The sequence below is a fragment of the Carettochelys insculpta genome, chromosome 5 (assembly GCF_033958435.1).
Source record: "Carettochelys insculpta isolate YL-2023 chromosome 5, ASM3395843v1, whole genome shotgun sequence".
Classification (NCBI taxonomy): domain Eukaryota; kingdom Metazoa; phylum Chordata; order Testudines; family Carettochelyidae; genus Carettochelys; species Carettochelys insculpta.
Genome location: NC_134141.1, coordinates 82,488,762 through 82,515,432, shown reverse-complemented (window position 1 = coordinate 82,515,432; position 26,671 = coordinate 82,488,762). Strand labels below are relative to the sequence as shown.

At 41.0% G+C, this 26,671-nt stretch overlaps 2 protein-coding genes and 1 long non-coding RNA gene across 7 annotated transcripts in view; 2 read left to right on the top strand and 1 right to left on the bottom strand.

The window, feature by feature from the left end:
* ZFYVE16 (zinc finger FYVE-type containing 16) overlaps positions 1-8,332 on the top strand; it is a 60,772-nt gene extending 52,440 nt beyond the window's left edge. For all 3 annotated transcript variants that reach the window (XM_074995390.1, XM_074995391.1, XM_074995392.1), the window contains 5 exons: positions 306-386; positions 1,277-1,439; positions 3,339-3,444; positions 5,161-5,325; positions 6,475-8,332. In XM_074995390.1, the coding sequence (XP_074851491.1) occupies positions 306-386; positions 1,277-1,439; positions 3,339-3,444; positions 5,161-5,325; positions 6,475-6,642 (683 nt within the window). In that variant the 3' untranslated portion in view covers positions 6,643-8,332. The remainder of the gene's footprint in view (positions 1-305; positions 387-1,276; positions 1,440-3,338; positions 3,445-5,160; positions 5,326-6,474) is intronic.
* LOC142013681 (uncharacterized) overlaps positions 1-9,520 on the bottom strand; it is a 38,724-nt gene extending 29,204 nt beyond the window's left edge. Inside the window, exon 1 of the long non-coding RNA XR_012645760.1 lies at positions 9,386-9,520. This is a non-coding gene — a long non-coding RNA (uncharacterized LOC142013681). The remainder of the gene's footprint in view (positions 1-9,385) is intronic.
* Positions 9,521-9,650: 130 nt separating this feature from the next.
* FAM151B (family with sequence similarity 151 member B) overlaps positions 9,651-26,671 on the top strand; it is a 30,494-nt gene continuing 13,473 nt past the window's right edge. For all 3 annotated transcript variants that reach the window (XM_074995395.1, XM_074995394.1, XM_074995397.1), the window contains exons 1-5: positions 9,651-9,787; positions 12,783-12,908; positions 14,701-14,866; positions 21,877-22,094; positions 25,534-25,669. In XM_074995395.1, coding sequence (XP_074851496.1) covers positions 9,769-9,787; positions 12,783-12,908; positions 14,701-14,866; positions 21,877-22,094; positions 25,534-25,669 — 665 coding nt within the window. In that variant the 5' untranslated portion in view covers positions 9,651-9,768. The remainder of the gene's footprint in view (positions 9,788-12,782; positions 12,909-14,700; positions 14,867-21,876; positions 22,095-25,533; positions 25,670-26,671) is intronic.

Sequence of the window (26,671 nt, the reverse complement as noted above, 5' to 3'; positions counted from 1 at the left end):
TCCTTCAGTTTTCTTTGACTACTGTGCCTATATGACTGCCAGCACCTGTTGTGGTGCTGTAAAACTCCAAAAGCATCAAAATCAATTCCTTTTTCTGGCCCTGATTTCCAGGAGTGACTTTTCTTGTCTGTAAGAGCCACATTAGCATTCTCTTCCTACAACCTAGGAAATTTTATGTGCACTTCCTATGTAGCATAATAGTTAACAATTGATGTAGAGTGCTTTACACTTTCAAAGTTACTATAAACACACAAAGTATAAAGGTGGACAATATGAAGTATGTGATGTTTACTTTTTATGTTCAGTTACAGGTGCGAGTTTTGTAGTATTCAATGGAGCCTTAAAAACATCCTCAGGATTTCTTGCTAAATCAAGTATAGTTGAAGGTATGAATTGCATCTTAAATGGCTCCTTATTAAGGGGCAAAGAGTTGGTGTTGAAACTTTACTTTGCATAATACTGATGTGATTTAGACTCTGCTCGATTGTAAACTAAGCGTTCTCTTTAAAGTTTGTAACTTGAAGAAAAATACTTGTGGATAAATTATATATAAATCTGCAGTGTGCGACATGATATATACTCTGTCTTAACCACCATTCTGTCATCTGGAACTCTCAAATAGGCATTTTAGCCATAAGTGAATTTTAGTTGTTTTCCATAAGTACAGTATAGGAAAGTAAATACAAATAAATGCAGCAAATACAGTATAAGTTTAGTGTACAGTACTACTGTTGGTAAATAAAGTACTCTCCATACATTTTTGTTTGTTTCTTAATAGTTAATCTTGTTTTTCTTTAGTGTTATGCATTGCTAAGTGTCCCTCTCTGTTATCCAGAATATTTGAATATCTGGCAACCTCACCTTCCTGGGGCTGCTGGATGTGAAAGCATTTACTGTACTTTAAGGATATTTTACTATGTGCCTTTTTTGGACCTCTTTACTTCATACCTATCATTTTGTAAAGAATTTCAAAATGAGAAGCTTAGAGGAGAATTTAACTTTGTTTCCTATATACTTAAGCTTTTACCTCTACTTCAGTGTGTCATTTCATGGTGGAATATTGGCTCCATTAGTTTACATTTTTGTTCATGAAAAAGCTTGGAAAACTGAATTAATTTTTTGATGAGGAGAAAAAAGTAACAATTCAAGGCACAAGTTTGTGAAATTGCATTTCTTAAACAATTCAAGATCAATTGGCCCGCTAAGGATCTGTTAAGTATTTTTCCCTTTTTATTCCCGAAAGGTCAGTGGAAACTTTATACTATTTTTCTTTTAGATGGACTAATGGTACAAATAACTCCAGACACAATGGAAGGTCTACGTCAAGCTTTAAAGGACAAAAAGGACTTTAAAATTATGTGTGGCAAAATGGATGCAGCAGAACAAAGAGAATATGTAGAAATTTGCTGGGTGGACAGTGAAGACAAAGTAAACCAAGGGTATGAATATTTGTTTCTAATGCTGCATGTGGTTGGGATTTTCGCTTCTCTTCCCACCTCTCTCAAAATGAAGGGTAGATGTTTAAGAAACGGAAAATGAAGTATTGTAATTAAAACTAATAAATTGCTATTAAAGCTACTGAAAAAGTAGAAATGAAAAATGTTTGTATGTTTCTAGATAACACGATGAGAACAAATGTAGACTACAATGGTGTTCTGAGATTTTAAATTACCTGCTTGGTTTGAGAATGGTAGAAAAAGGATCTTTTTTTTTATGGTGCCACCTATTACTAGCCAGAGTCCACCTCAGTAGGATTGGTTGGCTCCCTTCAAAGCTCAGCAGTGTCATTCGTTAAATAGAGGGGAGTGCTGCACTGTTCCTTTTCCTCACCCAAGGCTGAGAATGTCAGAGCACTATCAGTACAATAACATATATGAATTAGATTGAAAGCCACTGTATTAAATGTTCATTTGCAGACTCTAAAAAATTTCAAATGGAGGACTGGACTCTTTTTGAAAATCCTATGCCTGCGGGTCTGCAGACCGCAGGTTAAAAACTATTGGTTTAACAGTTGCATTTTAGGTAGCTTAGAGAGACTTTTGTTATATTGCCTTTAATAAATCCTGACTAATATTCAAAATTAGCGTGCCTTGCATTATAATTAAATACAGGTGGATCATCTCTAGTCTGCCACACACTAGTCTGGCAACATCTGTGGTCTGCCATAATTTCAGTTAGCTGTATGTCCCTTTATGTGCATGGCCAAGTTTCCCGTGGTCTCATAAAATTTAAGAGCTAGGACTGGTGGCTGTAGTATTCTATGTTGCTATTTATTTCTAATTAATTCCTAAATGTCTTCTAAGAGCCCAGTAATCAGTGGAGGTGTTGGTAACATTGCTAGACAATATTGACCTCTCATGGTTTGGCAAATTCTCTGGTTCGGCACTTGTTAGGTTCTGAGGGTGCAGGACTAGTGAGGTTGAACCTGTTCCATAGAACAAGCAGTTCTGAAATTATGGTGTTCACTAGAAAAAAAATTGGTGATCATAGGACCAACCAGGGCATGCGCGCGCACATGGGAAAGTGATCTACAAGAGTTTCTCTTGGGTAATAGAAGAAAAAGCTGGAGATATGACTTGGTTAATCTTAGTCTATCAGTACTCTTACATAAAGCATGTGGCTACCTCTACACAGGAAGCATCTGTTGATAGAAATGACTGTCAGAAGGGGTCTCCCGGCAAAACTTCTGTGGACAGATTGTGTGTACACACAAAAGCAGATGGAAAGAACAATCTGATCTGTCAGTAGAGAGCAGCCAGATGGCCAGGCCCTCTCTTGACAGAATGGCTGACTGGAAGCTCTGCAAACAGGGCTGCCCAGTGAACTGGAAGCCCTGTCTGTTGACAGAATGGCTCTGGAGCATCTACACTGCTGTTTTGTCAGCAGGAAGCTGTTGAGAAAAGCATTATACCTGAATGTGGAGAGGTATAATGTTGCCGCCAGATGTGCCGAGTTTTGTCAGCAAACTGTTGACAAAGCACACTTTGTGCAGGTGCTCTGTGGGCTTTTCTGACAAAAGCCCAGTTTTGCCAGAAAACCCCTCTTGTGTAGATGTAACCTATGTGTTCAGAGAGAAATGTGGTAGGAGTTAAATTTATGTAGAATGGAAATAGCATATATTTACAGTGCCAAAGATATACATATCCTATCGTACGCTCTTTTTATATTTATTTTAATATTATAAATTGTATTTATATAGAGAGGTCATTGGAGAACAGCCAAAATTTAACTTACTCTGATGTTTGATTTAAAGCAATGGATTTTTAAGTTGAACAGTTGATTTTTAGATGGATGAATGTTTGGGTCCAGCTGTAATTTATTATACTCTTATTCTGTAGGGTTGTAAGCCCAGTAGATGGAAAGTCAATGGAAGGAGTTCAGAGTGAAAGATTACTACTGGGAGGAGATCTTGAAACTGAGGAAAAACTTATGAAGTGTACCGAAGTAAGTAAATGAATACTAGTAAACAGTGGAAAATATCATATTGATACCACTTGCTGTTTTAAATAGCATTGATAATGCTGATAAAGGCAAGGCACTACTATAGAAATAGTTACCTTTTTGGCGTATGGCTGTAGGAACATGCCAGCTACATTCCTGGAGTTTTCTTCGATTTCGTATCAAATGTGTGGATAGGAGGTTTTTTTTTCCCCCAAATAACGGTAATATTTTTTCCTTTAACAGCTTTTGATGCAGTTATAAGCTCCATAGCTAAAGGAAGTTGTGAATTCCCTGACTTTAATTGTCCTCTGTGATTTTTGCTGCAGTCAGTGTTGCTGATCCTAGGGCTGCCCAAGCAGCTGGATCTGGGACCAGCTGCTGAGAGAACCCATAGAACAGCCACATCAGCCATTGCTGGAGTGGCCTCAGGGGGACAGCTTGATCTAGCAGCCCATGGCCACGATACCCAGCAGGCCAGAGCAGCTGGTGCAACTGATTCCACTGGCCTCAGCCTTCCCCTCTTCTCCCTGCACCTGATACGCTAAATATACTTCTGATTTAAAAGTCATCGACAGATCACACAGGCTGTGAATTTTTGACTATGTGACAGGCTGTGACTTGGCTATGATTTTTACTGAAAATACTCATGCCTGAATCATACCTTTTACTTACGAAATTTCTAATCCATTCTTCTCACAGATACTTGTTAAATTCCCTGTTTTAATTGTGAAGATAATTTCCAACAGCACCATTACAGTATTTGCTGTTTGGGAACTTCTGTCTCTTCCTACTTTGGGAAACTACTTATCATAGTGGTTCCCAACCTGGGGTCTGAAAGTATTGCAAAGGGTCCATGAAAAAATAAGAGAAATAAAAATGATCCTAGAAAATAAGTTTTAAGTAAATTGCAAAGTCAGTTATTTTGTTTCATTAAATATCTCCAATAATGTTGTTAATTGCTGTCCAAAAATCGATGTTGTGGTTTTCTTTTTCATTTAATGAAGTGTACATAGCGGCTAGAATTGGCTTTGTTAGGGGTCTGAACCGTTTGGCAGGGTTATTGGGGGTACACTTACAGTTTGGGAGCGATGACTGCTGGTCTGCACTCATGAAAAGGTTGGGAACCACTGATCTAGCACGTTTGGGCACTATCATACTACATTTGGGCTATGTCTACACTAGAGTTTTGTTGACGGAATGGGCCTTTCTGTTGACAGATTCTCGGCAGAACTCTGCATTTGCCTCGACAGTGTTATCCATCAAAAAGTTGAGTCATCACAATCTGTCTACAGAGCACTGTTGACAGAATGCAGTGTAGACAGTCCTGCTGACAGAGAGGATTTCTGGTTGCCAGGCAGACCTCTTTGCAGAGCTGCCATTCCACTTTCTGGCAGTGCAGTCTGGCAGCTCTCTGAGGGAGCAACTTGTGTGTAGATGCAATCTGTTGACAGAGATTCTGTCGATTTCCCTGTTGACAGTTAATTCTGTTGACAGATGCTTCTAGTGTAGACATAGCCATAGTAAAAATAGAGCATTGTATCAGAACTGCTTTGCTGTTAATAAACTACCTAATTCCAAAGCTCAGTGTCTTTGGCAGTAAACACGTGGATGTGTTTTTACTGAATCATAAGCAGTGGGTACTGTATATTGAGCCATTTTGACAACTTTGAAATTCTTATTTAAAAATCCACTAATCATGCTGTATTACTATACTTTCAGGTGTTCTGTATCCTAAAGGACCATGAGTTATCCAGTGCAATGCTTTACCAGTTTGCAAAAGAGATTACTGAAGCTAGCAGGGCTGCTCTTTTCCCACATCTGAAAACACTGAAAAATAATGGAATGAATAAGATAGGCCTGAGAGTCTCCATTGATACCGACATGGTAATTTTTGTTTAGAGCAAACCTAATATTTCATATTACCACTTTAAAACAGTGGTGTGCAGGCATAGCTTCTTTAACCCTTTTAAATTTTTGAACATCACCAAATGCAAAGTCCACTCATGTCAAAGGATGTACCTGAAAAGAATACAGAACTCAAGTCTGAGAATTAGACTTTCTCCTTTTGCTCCTAGAGAAACTACTCTAGATCATGTTTCAAGATCTTAGTTGAGGTTGTGTCTACACTAGACATAAAACTCAACTGCAGATACACAATTTTATCTTTGCTAATTGTTTGGCAAAAATCAATTTATCTGTGGTCGACTTCCATGTCTGTCTACGCAACAGGTCAGTGAGAGCCTTTCTCCCTTTGACCTTCTTTATTCTTTGCCTCTTGCGAGGAGTTTGAGGTCAGCTTTGACCCCTGAGAGCGCTGAAACTCCAGAGTGGGTTGATCTTCCATGTTAGTGTGGCAGTAGCCTCAGACAGAGATGCAGAAACTTATTTACAGACCACCACAATTTAAACTTTTTTGTTTTGGTTTTTGTTTTTTAAGTTTCAAGTTGGATAGTTTTCAGAGGTCTGTCACTAAGTAACTAATGCACAAAAATATCTGTTGGCTTGCATCCTGAACTCAGCATCTTGAAATACTGAATGTAAATTACTATGTGAGCAGAAGACAGTGTGTCTTGCTTCTGAACACGTTCTGGCCAGTGAATATGCTGACTTGCTCTGGTCAATATCACATTTTATTATAAAATGTATTATTTTTATATTTAAAAAAAAACTTGGTGGTTTGAACATTGGCTTGCTAAACCCAGGGTTGTGAGCTCAATCCTTAAGGGGCCATTTAGAGATCTGGGGCAAGTAGATTTAAAAAAACAAACCAAAAAAAAAACCCAGAAAAGCCTTTCAGGGCTGGTGATAGGTGCTGTTATGAGAGCGGGGAACTGGCCTCAATGACCTCTGAAAGTCTCTTCCTGTTCTCTGAGAGAGGTGTATATCCATATATTTTACTATGTAAAACGTGCAGAAATTTGTGTTATCTTGGTGGTGATGGCACACTTTATCTATTGCATCTCTGCTGAGAGACTTGTATTGTTATTTAATGTTTAATATATCAAATTGCTATAACTATTTTTTTTATTTTAGGTGGAGTATCAGTTAGGATCTGGAGGTCAACTTCTTCCACAGCATTATCTCAATGACCTGGACAGTGCTCTGATTCCTGTGATCCATGGTCGGCCTGTAACATCAGACCCCACATCTTTACCATTAGAAATGGAATTAATATTTTTTATTACAGAATGCCTCTTTTAATACTATCAATGTGTATTATACTATGTATAGTGTTCTGATTTGCTAGAACTAACCCAACACCAAAGCTGTAAAGCTAACAACACTAAAAATGCTAATATTTCTTTAAAAAAGTTCACTAATAGTTCCTTAAACTGGGTTTAGTTTCCAAAAAATTAGGCAACTTCCCTAGCCCAGCATAAAAAAAATAACTGTAGAGTTTCAGATGTCCTAAGATTATGAAACTTTCCACTTACTTTAGTCACTTGAAAAAAGACCAGGACTTGTTACCTCTGAGCAGTCTGTAGCATTTACTGTGTGTGTTGTAAGGTTAAGCCATATACCTCTTAAACCCAAGAAAATGTTTTAGTAACAATCCTTATGATTAGGTGTGGCCTAAATCTGGGACACTCCATGTGGACTTGCAAATGACTCATATTTAAATATTTTTTAAGAAAGCTTGTATATGTTATTGATACAGAACTGTTTATTGCTATTGAGATCCATTATGAAATCTGAAGGTTGACTGCGAACAATGGATACTATGTACTAGAAAGAAATATGTGGAATCTGTCTGCACAGTCAAATATTGATTGTGTGGGAAGAAGAGAACAGAATTTTGTTTGTTATATTATGGGAATTTGGTTTATCAAGATTTCATATTTAGACTTGTCCAAACTTAAAAGTCAAGAGAATTGACATGTTGGTGCTTTTGGAACTTGTGCTTTTAATCTGAGTCTCTTTATAGAGTTTATATAGGTTTCCTTATGTATTTATAATGACTTATCTAAACTTTGTTGGGTATCACTTTTGTATTACACTAATTTTTTTTTCCTCTGTGCTTTAAATGTACCTTTGTAATTTAGGACTTCCAAGAGTGATTAAGAACAGGCCAGGTGACTTCTAAAGTCGTCATCATGTAGCAATAAGCCAGGCATGAAACCTTTAATCTCTTTTCTGCTCCCACCTCTAACTTCTGGAACCTCTTGGTAGCCCTGTTAATTTTTCAGGGAGAAAATGTATTGTGTGAATTTTCATAATTAGATGGCTTTGGCCTAAAGGAGGGTTTTTGTATAGTAGATATTTTTGATATTGGGGTATTAGCAATTAAGAACTAAGATGATGCTTGTTATTTGTGCCTGAGTACTGAGGTTTAGTGAACACTGATCAGGTATGATAAATATTGTTTAATTTACCTGTTCACTTTGAAGAGAATCTGAACACACTATATCTAAGACCAAAATAATTTGAATAAAATGTTGATAAATCATTAAAAGCTTAAACATCTAGATGTCTTTTTGAGCCTCAGAGGGGGCATTTATATAGTTTTGTATCAAAAACACAACATGTAACTTTAAAAAAAACTTTACCAGTCCTATTACCCACAACTTGATGACCCATATTAATGGAAAGGTTCTGGATTTAAAGTTTTAGAAAGAAACTAGGTAATTCATTGTAGTAATGCGCTTCAAGTTTTTGTTCAGAAATAAACTGCAGTTCTGTGGGCAACCAGATGACATTGACATAGGTAACATGAACAAGATGGCTGTGCGGTCTTCAGTGAACAAGAGGACAGGAGAGCCAAGCAATGTCTGAAAATTGCACGGCAGTCAAATGATTGTCATGTCCTTTGTCAATGTTAAATACAGTTACACTAGATAAAAGCAATTTGCAAACTGATTTTCTTTTTTTGTTGCATATTGGTTATTTGGTAAATCAGGTTCTTAAACTCTTGACATTTAATGTTTCAATTTCATTTAGCAATTATAATTTAAAAATAAAACTGACAAATGTTTAGCAGATGAGGTAGAATGTTCTGTTAAACAAAAACCACATCTTGAACAATAGTTTCCTATAATATTTTTTTTCCTGTCTCCACTATTTTGCCTCTAAGTGCTGCTGTGTACTTAGAGTTGTAGACTCCTTTTCACACCGGAATTGCTGTTTATTTCCAAATACAGCTTTAGGCAAGAACCTGTAAATAATACCTATACATAAACACAACACCATGAAATGTTTGTCACTTTCCTGGGTTGGACGACATGGCTCCTGGTCAAAAATTGAAACTTCCTTTAAAATGTGCAATATTATAATTAGTGATGAACATGAAAAGTCTGAGCAGAGGGGGGCTCTCGTGTTCCAACCATGGCTTTAACAGTCTCTGTCAGGGGTTCCCAAATGTCATTGCACCACTTCTGAGAACACAAACTAGAGCTTGATTTCAGCAGGGGCAAATCAAAGTCTGAGCCCCTCTCACCCTTACTGGCCTTGGAAGATAGGGAGATGAAAAGACAAAAAGTTTCAGCCTCACATAGAAAGCCTGTAACCTGACCCCACCCCCCAGGGTGGCAGCCCTCAGGCGTGGGCTTCAGCTCTAGGGGGTAGGGTAGGGCTAGAGCTAGAGCTGGGGCTTGGGAACTGCCCTCCCCTCCCCCTCCCCCTCCCCAAAAAATCTAAGTTAACAGTCGAAATACCATTTGAATTGGGATTGCAAGCCCCAGGGAGAGCTTTAATCTATTCGTTAATTCCCCAAGCTCTGGCGCCCCGGGGAAACGGGGCAGCCGCGCTCTTGACTCCCAACAGCCGCAGGGCTACAGGGCAGTTCGGCCGTTAAAACAAAACAGCAAGACGTCCCACCAGGGGGCTGTCCCAGACGGGACGTTCACCCTCACCCCACTCAGGGTCGCGCGTCAACCAGCTTGACGCCATCCTATTCTCACAGCTCTGGCCCCGAAGCCTCGTTTTCATTGGCAAGGGCCCGGCTCACCTCCCTGCCTCGCGCCACCCGCCGCTGGCGTCACGTCTCGCTGCGGTGACGTAAGGCAGCAGTGAGAGCACGTGCCGGGTCCTTTAGGCTGAGCCGCTCAGGCAGATCTACGGCGCGGGGAGAGGAGAGATCCGTCTTGTGGAACTCACCCGCCCTACCACACGCTTGTCCCGGCCCGGGCGGGCGCGCCTGAGGCGGCGCGTCCTCCTAGGGCCTGTGAAAAAATGGAAGAACAGCTTATCCCGCGGGGGGGCGATGGGGCACCGCCCGGGGAAGTGGCCGCATAGAAGGAAGAGCTGGTGGCGCCACCTGGCGCCTCGCGTGCCCGGCCGAAGCCTGAAAGTGGAGTTAAGCTGGCACGTCCCCGAGGCGACTGCGCCGCCATGGAGCGGGAGGAGCGCGGTAAGAGCCCGTTCCCCGACTCCAGGGCCGCGGGTGGGTGAGCGATCAGGGCTCGGCTGGGGGCGGCGTGAGGGAGCGCGCCCTGTCCTCGCTGCTCTTATCGCGCCCTGGGCGCTCGCCGCGCACGTCGCTCTGCGGAGCGGGGGCAGCTGCGTCCCTCCGACAAACAAAACCTTTACCGCGCCCCAGCCACGGGTTCCCGGAAGAGGGAGGCCGGCTAGGAGGCGCTGCCGCTCGCGGGGTGGCCGGCTGGGCGCCTGGGAGCCTTGTGGCTGGGACACACGCCGTGCAGAGCGGCTGGCTAGAAGCTCGCCCTGGGAGAGCCGGGTAGTATTTGCACATTCACAGTGATCCATCTCTGCTCCACCCAGAGGCTGTGTCTGCAGTAGAGACCGGGGCACTTGGGTCGACAGACGTCTGCCGTCCCCAACGAGGCAGAACGCCTGTCTCCACAGACTCTGTTGCCGACAAGAGCCCTGTGGACAATGCGGTGGGGGGCCTGTTTACGGACAGGGCTTCCGGTTCAGCCCTCCCTGTCTCCTGTGCTTCCCCATTGGCCGTTCTGTTGAGAGAGCAGCCGGAGCAGGTCGACAGCGTGATCCGCTCTGGTTCGTGACCACGATCTGCCAGCAGATGTTCTGTTCGAGCATCACCTAGTGTGGATGCAGCCAGATGGTCTGTAGATATGAGGCGGATGGCCATGATTTGCCTGGCTCTGTGTAAAACAAATGCTAAAATAAGCATTCTTTGCAACTGTATTGTAGTTTTGAGAGTAGGTGTACAACAAAAAGGTGCCAGAGGCTGGTGTGTCCAAGTGGCAAAAAGAAAATAGTTAGGGTGCCTTACTTGAGCAATGCAACCTAAACTCTGCCTCAGGTGGGTTTTCTATATTTGCCTTTTTTAAAAGTCTTGCTTTTGAATGATAATGTGCACTGTACTCTTCACTGAATCTGAAAAGGGTTTTCTGTGATTATCAGGTTTCAGTTTCTTGCTGAATCAGCAGGAATTTGTATGGGACTAGCACAAAGCCCTGCAGCTGGAGCTTCTCTGTAATAGTGGCAGTGGTATTAAAAATAGCCATTTAGTGGCATCTAATGGAGTACATTATAGGAGTAATGGATTAACAATCAGAATTTACTATTTGATGCTTCCAAGATAATTCCAGGATAGTTTAACACATTTTAGGTGAATAAAAGGAAGATGCCATAATGGGAACGGTATAAGGGCAACTGAAGCATATATAAAGTAAACCCTCGAGAAGCACAATTTGGATTTGCATTTAACTTGCATTAAGGTGAGTTAAATAGTAACAAAGAGGGAGGCGTGCTAGTCTATATACTATCAAAACAAAAAAACAGTCAAGTAACACTTTAAAGGCTAACAAAATAATTTATTAGGTGAGCTTTTATGGGACAGACCATCTTCTTCAGACCATAGCCATACCAGAACAGACTCAATATTTAAGGCACAGAGAACCAAAAACAGTAATCAAGGTGGACAAATCAGGAAAAAAAAATGATCAAGGTGAGCAAATCAGAGAGTAGAAGGGCAGAAGGGGGGGAAGTCAAGAATTATGGTAAGCCAAGTATGTAAACGAGCCCCTATAGTGACTCAGAAAATTCCCATCCCGGTTCAAACCATGTGTTAATGTGCCGAATTTGAATATAAAAGCCAGCTCCGCCGTTTCCCTTACTGCCGAGCTGGCTTTTATATTCAAATTCGGCACATTAACACATGGTTTAAATCAAAACAAAAAGCAGTCAAGTAGCACTTTAAAGACTAGCAAAATAGTTTATTAGGTGAGCTTTCGTGGGACAGACCCACTTCTTCAGTTCTGGTCTGGCTATGGTCTGAAGAAGTGGGTCTGTCCCACGAAAGCTCACCTAATAAACTATTTTGCTAGTCTTTAAAGTGCTACTTGACTGCTTTTTGTTTTGATAGTGTATAGACTAGCATGGCTTACTCTCTGTTACTATGGTTTAAATCGTGATGGGAACTTTCTGAGTCACTATAGGGGCTTATCTGCATACTTGGCTCAGTCTAATTCTTGACCTTCCCCCCACCCCTCCACTCTCTGATTTGCTCACCTTGATTATCTTTTTCTGATTTGTCCTCCTTGCTTACTGTTTTTAGTTCTCTGTGCCTTAAATATTGAGTCTGTTCTGGTCTGGCTATGGTCTGAAGAAGTGGGTCTGTCCCATGAAAGCTCACCTAATAAACCATTTTGCTAGTCTTTAAAGTGCTACTTGACTGCTTTTTGCTTTTTGTTTCAATTAAATAAGGTTTGTCGAAGATATTGCAGGATATTACTAATGTATCATACATGCATACTGTTACAGGTTGAAGCTTTCTAGTACAGCACACTCTCGTCTGGCAAGATCCGTAATCCGGCATGATTTTAGTTATCCAGAGGAACTCTTACAGTGGGTGTGGCCAAGTATCTTGTGGTCCCATAAAATTTGTTTACAACCACGTCCTGTCCTTCAGTGTTCTGTGTTATTTAGCTGTAATTTACACCTAAATGTCTTTTAAGAGCTCAGTAAGCAGTGGAAGTGTTGGTAATGCTGCTGGGCTATATTTACCTCTCATGGTCCAGCAAATTCTCTCATTTGACGCCAGTCAGGACCTGAGGATGCCAGACTAGAGAGGGTCAACATGTAGTATCTGCAGATCCTGCTGATTTACTGAGCAGTTAGCAAGGTACATGCTCCTTAGCTGGCTTTTAAGGCCAGTGCAAATCAAAGATGAGGGCCCAATAGTCTTGTGGGAGGAAATTTAGGAGTAGCCAAGACCAGAAGACTTCATCTTTGCTAGTAAATGAAATCTCCAGGAAGAAGTTGAATTTGGACTTCATGCAGTGGGTGGATTGTTGTTTTTAGATTGAACCTGGAAAAGCTTCTGGTTATTCTTGTCTGATATCTTTCTTTTCCAGTTGTAATGTTAAGAAAGTACTTTTTCATGTATGTAGTACTTATTTTAAATATTATTGACATAGGGTCTTGGAGTGAAAATGTATTGGGTTATTTTCTGAATGCTAATCAGATTAAGACCAGAGATGGAGCAGAGATCATCTGGTACCATGCAGCAAACAATAAGACACAAATGAAAGAGGCAATACAAAGTAAGTATTGTATGTGTGTTCTGAAAAGTGGATCTATCAATGTCATTTGTTTCCACATAACATGTTTTTATGATGCTATATTTCTAGTTTGGTGACATAATGTAGAGAATTATGTTACAAAGTCCAAAGTTAAGATGTGCTTAAATTCCATTTGAATTTGTGGAAAGCATGTACTCAGTTTGGTTCTTTTGGGTTCTCTGTCTCCTCAATGAGTACTTCCGTATTTTTACACCCCAAAGAGCCTGTCTGCCAAATGCAAGTGATTTGACAGTTATCAAGACTGTTACCCCATACGCTGAATTTCCATTTCTATTTGTGACAGTGCTGAAACTCGGCTACTAAATGTAGAGTATGCCTCTGTTACGACCATAAATGCTAGCTTAGTTGTGCTGTCGCCCATGTTAACAAAAGCACAAGTATGGATAAAATAATAAATAGTTTTGTTCATTGTCACCCTAGTTGTCGTCCTAGGTGGTATGTTTACTTCTGTTGAAGGCACAAACTTTATCTTGCAGGTGAACAGCTAGTGCACTCTTCATCCAGAAATAAGTTGTATCTTTGTCATGAGCTAAAATAATTTGTATCTTTGTGAGCAGAAGTAGTGTAGAACATTTCAAGATATTTAAAAAAAAAAAATCTAATAAATTTCTTACAAAGATCTACCTTAAAAGGGCAGTGCAGTTGCAAAGACAAGGATTTAGAGTTGGGAACTGTCTTTGCAGCCTTAATTTGGCACCCTTTGTGCATACGCAGATTGTGATACATACTTCAGTTACGTGATCATACCATTTTTTGAACAGGGCCCCTACTTCATTTAGTGCATGTGATGGTCCGGTTTTGGGTTGTACAGTGAAGGAGACTTTTCCGTAGGGCCCCAGCCTTACTTGTTGCAGAAGTTGGAAGGTGTGTATGAATGAGAAATGGGATTACAGCAAGGGAAAAGGGAATCTCATTATTAAGGCACTTGAATGTTGCTCTGAGAAACTGGAATATACTTCTGCCACAGAATTTCGTTACGATACCAGTCACGTTCCTTAAATCCTAGTGTTCACAAGTGCCCATTAATTGTGTGTTCCTCATTTTTAGGTGCCTAACTTCAGACCCTAGGGTTTGATTAATGGAAGTGCTGCACACACTCAGCTACAACTGAAGTCCATGAAGGCTGTGCTTTGAACATATAAAATGTTACATATATAATGCTAGATCCTGTGAAAAATCAGATCGTAGGCATCTCAAATTGGGCACCAAGAATTAATGAATACTTTTGACCTAATCTGTCTCTGCTTCAGCTCTGCATCTATAAAATACTACCCCCATCACCTGACAGGATTGTTCTCAAGACAAATCAGTTTTAAGTTTGTAAAGCAAGTGGATGCTGTAGTAATGAGTCTTGTAGAAAAACCTAGGGGGAAATAAATAATTCCATATGCAAAGCACAGTTTGAATAGTGTGCAGTAAATAAAGCCTTACTCCACATGCGGTGCAATGAGGCTAAAACTAAATATTGACTAGCTGTTCATCAAGTGAGAATCATTGGTCCTGTGTGCTCAGTGTGGAAAAAATAGTATGTGATCATATAATTAAATACAATCATAATGCAAATGCAGAAAGAGGTTGAATTAAGGTTGCACAGGCAACTTTAATTATGTCATTTCCTAACTTTGGAGTACTCAACTTTGCAACTTTATAACATTCTTTTAATATATTTTTTTGTCTAATATTTAGTGCACACACACAAAGAATCTGAAAAGTTGGACCTGGACATGTCACATATTTTGTTTTAAATGAACAGGTGCTGCTCATATGGTAGAAGCAGATATTCTTCTTTCTGGAGAGGAAGAAGGAAATGGGGAACCAATCATGGCTCATCCCCCTGAAACAAACAGTGACAACACATTGCGAGAGTGGCTGGATGAGATTGTGAACACTGAAAAAGGCATCAAGCTGGATTTTAAGAGGTATGCAAAAAAGGGTGTTGGGGACTTTATTCATTAACAGTTATCACCAGTTGGTTGTGTGGTGGTGGTGTCCATTGTCGGGCGAATTTCTGTTTGTAGAACTTCTATTAATAATATATTTTCGAGTAATGTAATTACTGAATGGTGAAATACAATCATAGTAAGTGGTCATGAAATACAGTACCATCAGAAATGGTTAATCCCCAGTCTCACCCAAACTGTTGGTTTTTAATTTTGTGTATGGTTAAGTGTGCACCAGTGGGAGATTTTTCAAACCCAACTGACTTTTAGGAATGGATGCTGTTGGTCCCAAGGCGCTACAGTATTTTAGACTACCAATAATATGACATCTGTTACTGTATTTTAAAATATTAATTATAGTAGTAACAGTTACTGTATTGTAAAATATTGTTATATAGTAATTAATGCATAGGGCAGTGCTGGTAGAATCACCAGTAGGTGGGGTTGCTAGCACTTTACATTGTAATACCACATTTTCAGTTGCTTACAGTTTTACTAGACTTTAACTGTTCAGAATGAAAATTTCATGCTAGGTATTTAGTCTACAATATTTTGGGGGTGGGGGGAGTGGGGGAGAGGAAGTTTGGAACAAATAATATATCTGTTTTGAAGAATTAGTTTGGGGAAAAAAGTTGTAAAATAATTCTTAGTCTTCTCATCAAGAAGCCCCCACTGCATTTATGCTTTGGAACTTGGATTTGAAATTTAATAGTGAATTATTTTTATTTGAAATATGTGGCTTTTGCTGTTTTTGTGAAAATCTACCAAAATTTGGTTAAGTTGTAAGCTTCTGGAGATCGCTTAATGAAGATTTGTTAGAAACTAGTGATATTATTCTTCAAAAACTCCACATATAATGAGCATAGTCCAACCTAGGGATGGAGGTGCAGGATTTTCCCTGCAATTTATCCCTCTGGCTACTAAGGGTCATAGTGGCTTCAGACACTGGAGTTGAGATTAGGGAGATTTTTTTGGTTTCTTAAAGCAGCTCTGACCCCACTAGTGTCAGGCAGTATGGAGATGGAGTCATCAGCCTGCTACAAATACAGTTTAGCTATTTCCCAACTGCAGAATAACACAGAAAAAGGAAAAAAATGTTCACGACAATATAAAATGAAACACTCCCCTGGAGGAGACAGTTGATTAAAATCAACAGACTTTTCAGTAAACTTTGGAACCAGCAAAGACATAGTAGTCCAAACACCAAGAAGGCATTGTTGTTAAACTATCACAAAAAGGTGACTTGATGAGATCAGCAACTAGTGAGGTGTTATATTCCTTTCAGAGATAAGGCAAAATCTTTTGCCTATCTTTTAAGCAGACTAACATACTCCTGAGGGAATTATGTGCTCCAAAACCAAAAATGATGCACATAGGCCATGTCTATACTACTGCTAGCACGCCCCTTTCGAAAGAGGGATGCTAATGAGACACTTTGGGATATGCTAATGAGGCGTTGCAATGTATATGCAGCACCTCGTTAGCATAACAGTGGCCGTGGCACTTCAAGTGTCGCTTTTGATTGTGACTGGCTTTTCTGCATGGAGCCCTTTTCAAAAGGACCCTGCACACTTCAAAATCCCTTTATTCCTAGTTGGTTATAGGAATAAGGGGATTTCAAAGTGTGCAGGGTCCTTTCAAAAAGGACCCCGTGTGGATGAGCCATACACGTTCAAAAGTGGCACTTTCAAAGTGCTGCGGCCACCATTATGCTAATGAGGTGCTGCATATTCATTGCAGTGCCTCTTTAGCATATCTTGAGGTGTCTCATTAGTATCCCCCTTTCGAAAGGGGAGTGCTAGTGTAGACACAACCATACTGTTTTAAATGTGCTTAAAAATGTGAAGGGCAACAAGAAGGGTTTCTACAGGTATGTTAACAATATCAGGAAGGGTGTGGGGTCGTTACTGGATGAGTGAGGTAACCTGGTGACAGAGCAATGAAGGGTCCTGTGGCATCTTATAGACCAACGGAAAAGTTTTGAGCATGAGCTTTCATGGGCACAGACTCACTTCTTCAGATGCTGGTCTTGGAAATGAAGAAGTGAGTCTGTGCTCACGAAAGCTCATGCTCAGAACTTTTCTGTTAGTCTGTAAGGTGCTACAGGACCCTTCATTGCTGTTACAGATCCAGACTAACACAGCTACTCCTCAGATACTGGTGACAGAGGATGTGGGAAAGGCTGGAGTACTCAATGCTTTTTTTACGTCAGTCTTCACAGACAAGGTTAGCTCCCCGAGTATGGCACTAGGCAATGCAATATGGGAAGGAGGTGGGAAGCCCTCTGTGGGGAAAGAACGGGTTAAGAGCTATTTAGAAAAGCTAGACGCACACAAATCCATGGGTCCAAATTTAATGCATCCAAGGGTAGTGTGGGAATTGGCAGGTGTCATTGCAGAACCTTTGGCTATTATCTTTGAAAATTTGTGGAGTTTGGGAGAGGTCCTTAAAGATTGGAAGAACGCAAATGTAGTGCCCATGTTTTAAAAAAGGAAAGGACAATCCAGGAAACTATAGACTGGTCAGCTCTATCTCAGTCCCTGGAAAAATCATGGAGGAGATCCTCAGGGAATCCATTTTGGAGCTCGTGGAAGAGGGGAAGTGATCAAGACTAGTCAGCATGGATTCACCAAGGGCAGGTTGTGTCTGACCCATCTGATTAGCTTCTGTGATGAGGTAACTGGCTCTGTGGACATGGGGAAGTCAATGGATATGATATACCTTGACTTTAGTAAAGCTTTTGATACAGTCTCCAACAGCATTCTTGCCCATAAGTTAAGGAAGTATGGATTAGATACATGGACTGTAAGATGGATAGATAGCTGGCTTGATTGATGGGTCCAGTGGGCAGTGGGTCAATGGCTCAGTGTCTGGTTGACAGTCAGTTTCAAATGGAGTGCCCCAAGGATTGGTTCTAGGGCCAGTACTGTTCAACATCTTTATTAATGACCTTGATGAGCGGATGGATTGCACCCTCAGCAAATATGCAGATGACACTAAGCTAGTGGGTCAGGTAGATACATTGAATGGTAGGGTTAGGGTCCAGAGTGACCTAGACAAACTGGAGGATTGAGCTAAAAGAGATTTGATGAGGCTCAACAAGGAGAAGTGCAGAGTCCTGCACATGAGATGAAGAATCCCAAGCACTGTTTACAGGCTGGGGACTGACTGGCTAAGTAGCAGTGATGCAAAAAAAAAAAAAAAAAAATCCTGGGGATTACAGTAGATGAGAGGCTGGATATGAGTCAGCAGTGTGACCTTGTAGCCAAAAAGGCTAATGTCATATTGGGGTGCATTTGGAGAATCATTTCCAGCTGATCTAGAGCAGTTGTTATTCCCCTCTTCTTGGCGCTGGTGAGGCCACATCTGGAGTATTGCGTCCACTTCTGGGCCCCCTAGAATAGAAAGGATGTGGATGCATTGGAGAAGGTTCAGCCGAGGGCAACAAAAATAATTAAGGGGTTGGAGCACATGACCTATGATGAGTGGCTGAGAGATTTGGGCTTATTTAGTTTGCAGAAGAGAAGAAGGCTGCTATCAAATCACCCCTCAGTCAACTTCCTGAAAAGGGGCTCTGTAGAAGATGGAGAGAGACTGTTCTCAATGGTGACAGATGTCAGAACAAGGAGCAATGGTCTGAAGTTACAGAGGGAGAGGTGTAGATTGGATATTAGGAAAAACTGTTTCACCAGGAGGACGGTGAAGCACTGGAATGCATTACCAAAAAAAGGTGGTAGACTCTCCATACCTAGAGGTTTTTAAGTCCTGGCTTGTCATAGTCATGGCTGGGACGATTTAGTTGGAGTTGATCCTGCTTTAGGCAGGAGGCTGGACTAGATAACCTCCTGAATTCCCTTGCACCCCTAGAATTCTATGATTTTATGTTATGAAAATTCTGCATATTTTAGTTGTCAGAATAGCACATAATCAACCCAGTTTCATTTATGTTAGTAATTTTGTTTAAGAAACCTGTTCAGCAAGTATGTCTGTAACAATACAGAAAACAAGATTCAAGATATATTTTTGACACACGAATTCCTTACTAGTCATATTAATTAAACATTGTGAGTAATAATTCATTTAAATTACAATATGGAAAGACGTATTTCTCACACCCCTCTCAAGCAAGACGAAGGTTGCGGGGAGTCAGGAGTAAAGGAGGAGCAGAAGGAAAGGGAAGTAATTTTGGGGAACAAGACTGGATGTGAACCTGGTACAGGGTGGAAACCTTTTTTTGGTTTGGGGGCTGACTGAAACACCTCACCCCTACTTGTGCTCCAGCCCATGGGAGGAGGGCAGCATGGTCTGAGGTTCGGGACTTCCCCCAGGCCAGATTCACTTCTGGGGGCCAAGGGCAATTAGATTTTGTGGGCTCCCACAGAGGGCCAAAAATGAGGGGTTTAGTGTGTGGGAAGAGGAGCCATGGAGCAGGATATGGACAAGAGTGCAGGTTCTGGGCAGGACATAGGATGCAGGAGTGGGTTAGGAATGTGGTAGGGGTTTGGGTCAGAGGGAGAATGCAAGAGCAGACTGGAGGTGAGGGGTCTGGGTGGGAGTGGGTTGCAGGTGTTCACAGGGGTGCAGGATCTGGGCTGGCAGAAGGGTGCAGGAAAAGTCTGGCAGTGGTCGGGGGGAGTGTTCCCTCTTTTCTCCCCCATACATGGGTGGAATACATTTTGTTAGGTGCACCCAGGCATGCATGCGTATGCCCCACCAATAGAAACACGCGCTGCCAGCTATAGGCACACTGCTAGTCAGCTGTGTGGCACCAGAATCTCTCTTGGGCAGGTGCCCAAGCACTCATTTTACAGAGAACACTGGTGCAGGAGGAAAGGGGGCTGGGCAGGAGGGACAGTACAGGAGGAAGATGAGGGTGGGACGCTTAGCGGGTGCAGCTCCCCAGGGTGCACATGTTGCACTGTGCCCCCTCCTGGTCCCATTGGCTGGAATCACAGCCAGTGGGAGCAGCAGGGAAAAAGCCTCCAGACAAGTGGTTCCCTGCGCTGTTCACCTAGGAAGGTGCAGGGGGGAGGGAGAGTGGTAACAAACAGAGCTGCTTCTTCCTGCCCCACCAAGGAGAGCCCAGGAACTGGATCCAGTTATGGCCTGCCCCATTCCAACCTGGAAAGCTTGGGGCTCGTCCCTAGCAGTGGGGAGCAGCTGCTGGTGATCCTGCCATGTGAGGGGTGGGGGTCCACAGGGCTGTGTTAATGTATTCCTGCTCCACTAGCCTTGCCTCTGTTCACCCCCTGCCTTGAAACCCTCCTTGCCTGCTATCCTACTAGCTCCAGTTCCTGACTTCCAGTGTGACCTATGGCTTTGGCTTCTTATTAACAGCTCTGTATTGATGCTTGACATTTGCCTCCAGTCCTGTTCAGTTTGACCCTGGGCTGCGGCTCTGACTCTAGTCTTTGATTTCTGATGCCTGATCTGACCACTAGGCAGAATGCACAGTTAAAATAAACACTGACTTGAGAAAATGTCACAACATAGAAACTGGTGTCATTATTTCACCTCTCCTTTTTGGTGTTCCTACTGTTTTCATTATGAGGAAAAGCATAGATGGATACAACTCAGGCATTGCATGGTTTACCTAAAATGTTATTAGAAGACAGAGAGTTGACATAGCCCTGTGAAGTGTCAGTTCAGCTAACATGCTAGCAGAGACCAAATGCTGTTCAGCACTGAAAGAAATTAAAAATGGGGTGATAATCAGTAGAGATGGCTGGAAATTTTCCATTAGAATGATTTCTGATGGAAAATTCCATGAACTTGTGCCTTAATATTCATGCACAGTCGCTGTTTTTACAGTGTACATGGCAATTCTACCCCCACATTTTGAAGTGCATGATCTAGTGTACAATGGAAAGGGAAAACTTGAAGGACAGCTGTAAAGTGCTCTTTATATTTTTGTCCTTAATGATAGAACTATATCCTTGACATTTACAGATTTTATGTGTTTATGAAAATACCAGCTACGTGGGTAGGTTAGATTGTTTTATTGTTGTTGATTCTGTAGGTGTCAGCGAGGAAGGGGGAAGAAAAGGAAAAGTGCAGTAGGGTTTTTCAAATAATACTGTTAAAATTAATTTTCATGTTGACCTCCATCTCCCATGTGTAATTTTCACACAAGCATATTCATCCTTTTTTTTTTTTTCCTGCTGCCCCTCATGTTTGGGAAATGATCCCTGTAAGCATCCACAAAAACAATTAATTTTCCTCCTTTAGTTTCTCTTGCCTCTTTAAAACTCTTCTTTATCATGATGCCGATGAAAAGCTTGGCAACGAAGGTGGGGGGGCAGTGTTGTCAAGCTTGGTTTGTCAATTTATATGTAGATATAAATTCTGCATGATGTCTCTTTGTTTTTTGGATAGCACCTAGCACAATAGGGTGCTGTCCATGACGGGGGCTTCTAGGCACTGCAGTAATACAAACAATATCAGTTTGGGCCTTATATGTTGCTTAATTCTGAGAGCTTGGAATATTAAGATAAGACCAGAAAGAGGCAGACAGAAGTGTTTCTTTGGAGTGTTCCTTGGGAGAATTCTTTTTTCTTCTTGTCTAGGAAAATCTTCAAGCTTTGAAAGGATGTTCTGAAAAGCATGTTTGTGTATAAGGCAGGAGAATAGTAAATAGAGGTGTCTTAATAAACCAGAGAAGGTGGGAATCTCAGCCTCGGCACAATGAAGAGAAAGACATCTTGATTTATCAGGTAGCTCACTCCAGAGCTCTGAGTGGTCATGAAGCAGTCCATGCGCCATATCGTGCAACAGTGAGGCATGAGGTTTACTCACATAAGCTTTGTAAATTGTCTGTGAATTGGGATGAGGCTTCGTAAAAGAACTATCCAGCAGCTGATTAACAGCATTGCCTAAACTAGTCAAATCTCGAAGATACAGTTTCAATAGAGTGTGTGCGTACAGTATTTTTTTTCTTGTCACGTCATTAGGAATCTGTTGTCTTGTTGATAGTGTGTTTATCTTTGCAGTCTGGCAGCGGTTCAGCCCGCTATGTTGCTTCTTGAAGGCATAAAGCTACATTTGAGGCGACCTGTCTGGATTAATGCAGACATTCTCCCTGGACCTAATGGCAGTAATGCTGTTGTGGATGCAAAAGGATTTCTAGACACAGTAACTTCCTTTTTCCCAGATGTGACCTTATCACTGGGGTGGACGACTGGGTGGCAGCCTCAGCAATGCAATAAAGGTAAAGATGGAAGATTTACATGCTGGAAGGCTTCAAACATTTCTCCATGTTTGTTTCAATAACATACATACGGTTTCTTCTCATGAAAACTGACTTTAGTGTCTGTTTTAAAAAACTAAATAATATAAATTAGACTAAAAGAAAATAATGTTACTAAATGTATATAATTTTGCAGAAAATAGGGTTTATGAATGTATATAGAGGCACCATATACATAACTGTATTTATGTATTTAACCTGTTCCTTAGGTATCAGGGCTTTTACAGTGCTATGGTCAATCCTTCCAGTTATTAATATTTCAGTCTCATGCTGGTCAAAACTTCCACTGAATTACCACAAGATCAGGCCCTTAGTTATGAATGTTCTATGAAACTAATCCTTGTTCTTCAGATTTCTGCAGTAATTAGGAACAATGAGATGGTTCAAGACAGCCTGATAGTTCAAATAAGATCTTTATTTAACCTTGGCATTAACAGACATCTCAATTATTTTAGGCATTACAAGGTCAGTTTCCCCACCTTTGATACTTGCAGGAATGGCACACATCACACTTAATTTACTTTTTCTACTGGTTCTATAAATGACAGGTGACGCTCCCACACCTTTTATTTTTCTTGTTTCCTTCCTTCCCTTCTCCTGCTGTATAAACCCTGGTTTCTTATTATCTATTCAAATCTGAAGAAGAGGCTCTTACGCACAAAAGCTCATTATCTAATAAATACATTTTGTTGATCTTCAAGATGCTATAGGATTGCTTGTTTTTTTATGATGCTACACACTAAAACAGCTACCCTGCTGAGATTATTTTGTAAATCAGGCCATGTTTACTCTTGCATACAGCTTAGCCATGAAATCTTAAAAAGTGAAAACCAAACCTGCCTATCCAAGGAATTTTTATACAGGTTTAAATATTTAATTATAGTTCTGTTCAATTTTGCATACTGATATTAACTAAGGCAAGAGCTTTTGTTTCATTCTTACCTCATTTTATTATCATTAATATGAAAAGCAGTTGATCTTCTCAGTTTGCATCTGTTGCATTTTCTCACCAAATGGCCTTTCCATCAAAGAGATTATGTGAAGACTTTTATAAACTGCCAAATGGAAAACGATGGTTTATGGTGTGTGCACTTGTATTAGATAACAAAATCAATAATGAGCAGCCAAAGGTACCAAACATAAAATTTCATTTTCATTCTTTCCAGTTTAAAACTTCACATGTAACAGTATAACTAGTACTGAACATACAGATTTGGACTGATTGTTTCTGCTTTTGAGGAGGTACTACATGATTTTCATGTAACTTTCTTTTCAGAAGATGCTGACATAGTTTGTTAGAAAGGGTAAAGTTAGAATAGATAACGTGACAGTTACCTGTGTATTGCCCTTGCCCACAGCATAGATTGATTTTGTCCTCTTGTAACCTGGTTGTAATACTGCTGTTGTATTGTTTTAGGCAGAAGCAGCTAATTGTATTTGAGTAACTGGTCGGTTGGGTCCTTCTTTCTCCCAGCTCGTTGCAGCGCACCCTTGCAGAGTGCATTGCGCCAGTGGTGGTGATATATTGTGGATAAAGTTATCCGGGCATTTAATTCCCACTCCTTAAAAGTTGGTAAATGGCAAATTAGAATTGAATACTCACCGTGGACATTACGCAATTGTTAGAGTGGTTCACAAGAGTCCTGCTCAATGAGGCCCACAGACTGCATTTTTTTGAGGATCTACCATTCCCGCACCTTCTTGCTCCCTTTCTTAGCCCTTCTGCTCCTTCTCTTCCCCTGCCCCCATGCAACCTAGCCGAGCACCCAAGTTTCTTCCTAGTTTTCTTCTTCCCCTTGGTGCTGCTCTCTGAGTCCTACCCCTTTCTGTAGCCTCAGATGGTTCCTCTTTTCCTGGGCAGGGGCCATAATCACTACCAGGCTGCTGTCTGTTGGCCCTGGCCATTTCCTCAGCCCTACTGTTGTCCATGACCTGTTGCCTACTGGAAATCAGAGCGAGATCTGGGCAGCAGCAGCAGCCCAGATGAAGTGGTTAGAGCAAGCAAGCGGAGAGTCAGCCTCCTGTCCCTGCCATGTATGTGCACCACTAATGCTCCTCAACTAACTTCTTCCCTCTGGGTATGCTCATTTTTCTGAATACCAGGCAGTAGCAACATGGAGTGTCTTCAAGGCATGAGCAAAATATGACAGGTTGTTGACTGAATTTTCTGACCTTGGCTGCCTCATTCACCCTTCTGCCTGAATTCAGCTCTCATGTCCCTGCCCAGGGGAGGTAAGAGTGTGGGTGGATGGAATGCCTGTGGGATACATGCAGCTTAGGCAGACTTCTCCTGCAATATTCTGGTTGCTTAGGACCAATGTTCCCTCTCTTCTTTTCCATCAATGTGTGGATTAAATTTTGTTAGGTGCACTGTGAAATGTGCTTATGTGCACCACCAGTAGAAACACATGCCAGGATTTCATCATCATCATCAATAACCATGGGCTCAGCCATCAGTTTGATGCTTCTCTCACTATTTCCTTCCATCTTTCCCTATTCAGTGCAGAGTGGCTTAGTTTCTGTAGACTGGCTCTGCACCAATCTACTACATCATCTCTCCATTATCTGTGGGTTCTGCGTCTCCTTTTTGAACCATCCATCATGCCGAATATTAGGGTCTTGATTTTTCGTTCGTCATTCATGCTGCAAATATGTCCAAATAGTTGCAGCTTCCATTTTATAACCTTCTGCAGCAGGGTCTCTTTTGGCTGTATGTTCCTATATAATTCCTCATTGGTGACCTTCTGCATCTGTCCTATTCTCAGAATCTTTCTATAACAACTCCTTTCGAACGCCAGTATTCTTCTTTTCAAATCTTTTGTTATCACCCGTGTCTCACATCTGCACAACATGCTGCTGAATACACATGTTTTCGAGACGCCCAGCTTCGTTCTTAAGCTAGTTGGTTTGCTTTTCCAGATCTTATCCATCGCCTTCCAACTCGCTCTTGCTTTTGCTATTCTAGTCGCCAGGATTTCATCCTGTCTAATTTCTTTGACAATTACAAATAACACTTCAGTAACTGAAACACATAATTTGCAAATATAAGTTCACTAGCAGATGCACCCAGTGTTGCTTGCATCCTCTTTCTACTCTTGACCCCACACTGCCTGCTCTTAGGAGGGGTGAGAGGTGGTATGGGACAAGGATCCTGGCCCTTCCACCTAGCCTCACGCTGGGGGGACAGAGTCAAACCACAGCTCCTGCGTCCCTCCCCTGTTTGTCATGTTTTATTTAATTTCATATTTAGCAGTCACATATTTTCACAAAAGCCACATGTTGACAGTATGGAACAGTGATATATTTTTAAGCCTAATTATTTTATCGATCATTATACGTTTATAATCTGACTGGAATTTAAGGCGTTTCTTAATACTGCATCAAATGATCTTTCCATTAGGATACAGCTGGGCAATGGTGAAAGAGATGGCTCAGATATGTGGTGCACTTACTCAGCCTGTAACATTCCCTGTAAGAGCAGCTTTGATACGACAGTCAAAATCTGAATTGCTTTGGTTATTACAGAAGTCAAACAGGTAAGTTTGAGGGTTTCCAGTTTAGTCATTTTCATGATTAACGACTGACTAGTATCTGTCTTTTACATTTATTATGTGCAAACATGTTATAAATCATATTAAAAAGCTTTTTTTCAAGTTACTTACTTTTTAAATTTATGTCATTTGCATTCAAGATCACTACTACATTGTCTATAAAAGAGCAAAATGAAAAGATTTTAAAATGGCAATTTTTCTTATAAAATATATGGATTAAAGATATTTTGTCTGCTGCAAAAAAGTGTGGCAATTTATGTGTGCAAAATATTAAAAATCCACAAAACTTATTTTTCAAATTGTTTCATAACTGAATCTCCAGAGACTTGAAACTGGCACATAACACTGTTCCATCACAAAGACTTCTCAATTCTCATATATTCAAATAGACTCAGTAGTTTTTAATCTCTTGTTTTGAAATCAAGTCACATAAATTGTCACATTTTGTATTTTCATAGAATACTAGAACTGGAAGAGACCTTGAGAGGTCATCAAGTCTAGTCCCCTGCATTCATGGCAGGACCAAGCGATATCTAAATCATCTGTGCCAGGTGTTTGTCTAACCTGCTCTTAAATATCTCTAATGATGGGGATTCCACGGCCTCCCTAGGCAATTTATTCCAATGTTTAATCACCTTGACAGGAAGCTTTTCCTACTGTCCATCCTTAACTTCCCATGCTGCAATTTAAGCCCATTGCTTCTTGTGTTGTAGTATTAGAGGTTAATTCGATTGCGTTACATTTCACGAAATTCCGTGATGTAAATAACTTCAAATATGAGGTTGTTTATATGGAAGTTCATAGTAATTTTATAGGAAAAGAAATAAGGTACAATGAATGAATGCCCAGACTTCTGAAGAGATTTTTTTTTCAATTACTTTGTTATCTAATCCTCAGTAGGTCTGTGGGCATTCTAGTGGTGCACATGGGCTATTTTAGTTTTACAGTAGTTCCTACAGGTTCCAGCCATGATCAGGGCCTCAACAT